Here is a 3,347-nt window from a genome sequence, read left to right as displayed (position 1 = left end):
ACATGGGCAGTTTCTAAACCCCTTGGCAATGGGTTCAACATCCATAATTCATGAACCCACCATCTTGCATCCACCAAAGTTCAATTCTTACTCAAAACTTCCAATAAGTACAAGAATACTTCATCTTCAAAATTTGTTACTAAGATTGTTGGCAAACTAACCTCCATCATATTAAAACTACCTAAAATCATAACAAACAAAGAAAATTGGTTAGTCCATAAGCATCAAGAAGAAAGATAAAATCAAAAGAAAAATGGAAAGAAGGTTAGAAAGTCAGGTTGCCTCCCGAGAAGCGCTTATTTAACGTCATTAGCTTGACATTCTCCACCCATTCTCAAGGTGGATCATAAAGAGTCATTCTGTGAATAAGGCCAACAAAAACACCATCAAAATACTTCTTGAGCGGATGACCATTGATTTTGAAAGGAGATGATGAATCCATCGAAGAAATTTCCACAACTACATTAGGAAAAACACCTTGTACCATGAAAGGACCACTCCACCTAAACATGAGTTTTCTTGGGAACAACTTCATCTTGGAATTGTCGGGGAGGACCTTATCACCAACACAAAACTCCTTTTTATCGACAAGCTTGTCATGAGCTTTCTTAGAACGCGCCTTGTAAGTGCTAGTACAATCATATGCATCAAGTCTAAGCTCCTCTAATTCATTAAGATCTATCCACCTTTGCATGCTCTCCCGCACTTGCTAAATCAAAATTGATCTTCTTCATCGCCCAAAGAGCACGGTGCTCAAGTTCCACCGGAAGATGGCAAGATTTGCAATAGACAAGACGATATGGAGTGGTGCCGATAGGAGTCTTAAAAGTCGTTCGATATACCCAAAAGGCATCATCAAGCTTGTCCGCCCAATCTCTCCTATTTCTAGCAACCGTCTTCTCAAGAATTAACTTGATTTGACAATTTGACACCTCAACTTGTCCACTTGTTTGAGGATGATAACGAAGGCCAAAACATTGATGAACCCCGTGCTTTTTTAACATCTTTCGAAAGGCATTGTGCACAAAATGTGAGCCATTATCACTGATCACCACCTTAGGAACACGGAATCGTGGGAAAATAATCTTTTTGAACAATTTCATCACCACCTTGTGGTCATTTTTTGAGAAGGTAATGACCTCAACCCATTTTGACACATAATCCACCGCCACAAAAATGTATTGATTCCCAAAGGAAGAAGGAAGCGGTCCCATGAAATCGATTCCCCACACATTAAATACTTGAAAACACTTGGCACCTCCTCATTTGGAACACAACGCCTTAGCAATCCATCAACACCTCATTTGTCTAAGATGGGATCATCCCACAAATAGTGCCTACCCTCTCTCTTGAGCTTTTTTCTTTGATTCTTGGAGAATTAAGATGGAAACTCCCCACATGCAAGGTAATTTACCGAATCGGTAAACCATGCAAGCTCCTTCACAGCAATGCAATACAAGGAGTCATCAAGCATCCTATCCTCAATTGGAGAACCATCATCTTGGATTTGGAAATCTTCAAGGCGAGAATGATGGTCCGTCACAACATTTTCTGCTTCTTTTTTATCTCTAATCTTTATATCAAAAGTTTGAAACTCAAGCACCCAACGGATCAACCTAGGCTTAGATTCATTTTTGGCAAAGAGGTATTTGAGAGCTTCATGATCCGTAAAAACAATGGTCTAGAACCCTACAAGTAACAATGAAACTTTTCAAAAGCACGCACAATTGCCAAGAATTCCTTTTCCGTTGTTGTGTAGTTCCTTTGAGCTCCATTAAGGATTTTTAACATGTAGTAGATGACATGGAGCTTCTTATCCACCCTTTGACCTAGCACTCCCCCAATGGTCGTGTCACTAGCATCGCACATCAATTCAAAAGGCAAATCCCAGCTCAACATTTGGAAAATGGGAGTAGAGATCAAAGCTTCTTTTAACTTATTGAAACTTCCAAACATCTATCATCAAATACAAATATGGCATCTTTTTGAAGAAGATCATTGAGAGGTTTTGCAATAAGAGAAAAATCCTTGATGAATCTTCTACAGAACCTGGCATGCCCTAAAAAAGATCTCACTCCTTTCACATTAACCGGAGGTGGAATCTTTTCAATCACTTCAATCTTTACCTTGTCCACCTCTATTCCCTTGTGAGAGATCTTGTGACCAAGGACAATGCCCTCCTCAACCATGCAATGACATTTCTCCCAATTCAAAACCAAATCACCTTCTCACATCGAGCCAAACATTTCTCAAGATTCTCAAGGCAAGCTTCAAATGAAACACCACCTACCGAAAAATCATTTATGAACACCTCCATTTCTTCTTCTAACATATCTCCAAATATGCTCATCATACATCGTTGGAAAGTGGCGAGAGCGTTGCAAATCCCAAATGGCATTCTCCTATAGGCAAAAGTTCCATATGGATAAGTAAAAGTTCCATATGGACAAGTAAAATTTGTTTTCTCTATAGGCAAAAATCCCAAATGGCATCCAATAGCTTAGTGATTTCCTTCTTAACCACCTCCCCCATTTGAGGGTGAAGCTTTCGTTGCCTTTAAATGATAGGTGAGGCATCTTCCTAAAGAGTTATATGGTGTGAAAATAAAGTCGGGCTTATACCTTTGAGGTCATCAATTGTATTACCCAAAGCACCTTGGTGCCTTCTCTAAACATCACATAACTCTTGAGCTTGACTCTCACTTAAGGAGGAGCTAACAATAACGAGATAAGTAGAATTGGGGCCCAAGAATTCATACCAATGGTGTGATGGTAGAGGTTTGAGCTCTACAATTTTAACACCTTTATTTTCCTTGGTTGAGGCCACTTGCAGCGCATCTTGACTTAAAATTCCCATGCAAATGTGATCATCACTCTCTTCCATGCTCTCATTAATGACTCTTTCAAAGAAAGTCATTTCCTTACCATGCTCACCTATCTTTTTCTTGTTCAACAAAACGCACTCAAGTGGATCATTAGAAGTGAGCATGTGCTCATGCATAAAATTCACAATATCATCCAAGATTTCAACTCTCATACAATTTTCAAGTGAAAAAGAAGGATATTTCATGCTTTCATTCAAATCAAATTCAATGACTTCTTCTCCAATTTTGAGAGAAATCTTAGCACTTTTAACATTAATCATGGCACCTGAGGTAGCAAGAAAAGGTCTACCAATTATGATAGGAATATTGGCATCCTCATCCATTTTAAGAACAACAAAGTCAATCGGAATTACAAACTTTCCTACCCTCAAAGGAACATCTTCTACCTTACCTTTTGGAATCTTAATTGATATATCGGCTAGTTGCAAGGTAATATTGGTAGGCGAAAGCTCCCCTAACTCAA

At 39.0% G+C, this 3,347-nt stretch overlaps 1 protein-coding gene across 1 annotated transcript; it reads right to left on the bottom strand.

Moving 5' to 3' along the window:
* Window positions 1-334: 334 nt before the first annotated feature.
* On the bottom strand, window positions 335-694 carry LOC145588676 (uncharacterized). The gene has a single exon (XM_081645290.1). It carries the CDS (start codon window positions 692-694, stop codon window positions 335-337), a length of 360 nt encoding a protein of 119 aa, XP_081501416.1.
* Between the last annotated feature and the right edge of the window lie 2,653 nt (window positions 695-3,347).

This window comes from Chenopodium album, chromosome 17 (genome assembly GCF_948465745.1).
Source record: "Chenopodium album chromosome 17, dcCheAlbu1.1, whole genome shotgun sequence".
NCBI classification, from domain to species: Eukaryota; Viridiplantae; Streptophyta; class Magnoliopsida; order Caryophyllales; family Amaranthaceae; genus Chenopodium; species Chenopodium album.
The sequence above is the reverse complement of the archived record's forward strand: the minus strand, read 5'-3'. Positions and strand labels throughout refer to the sequence as shown.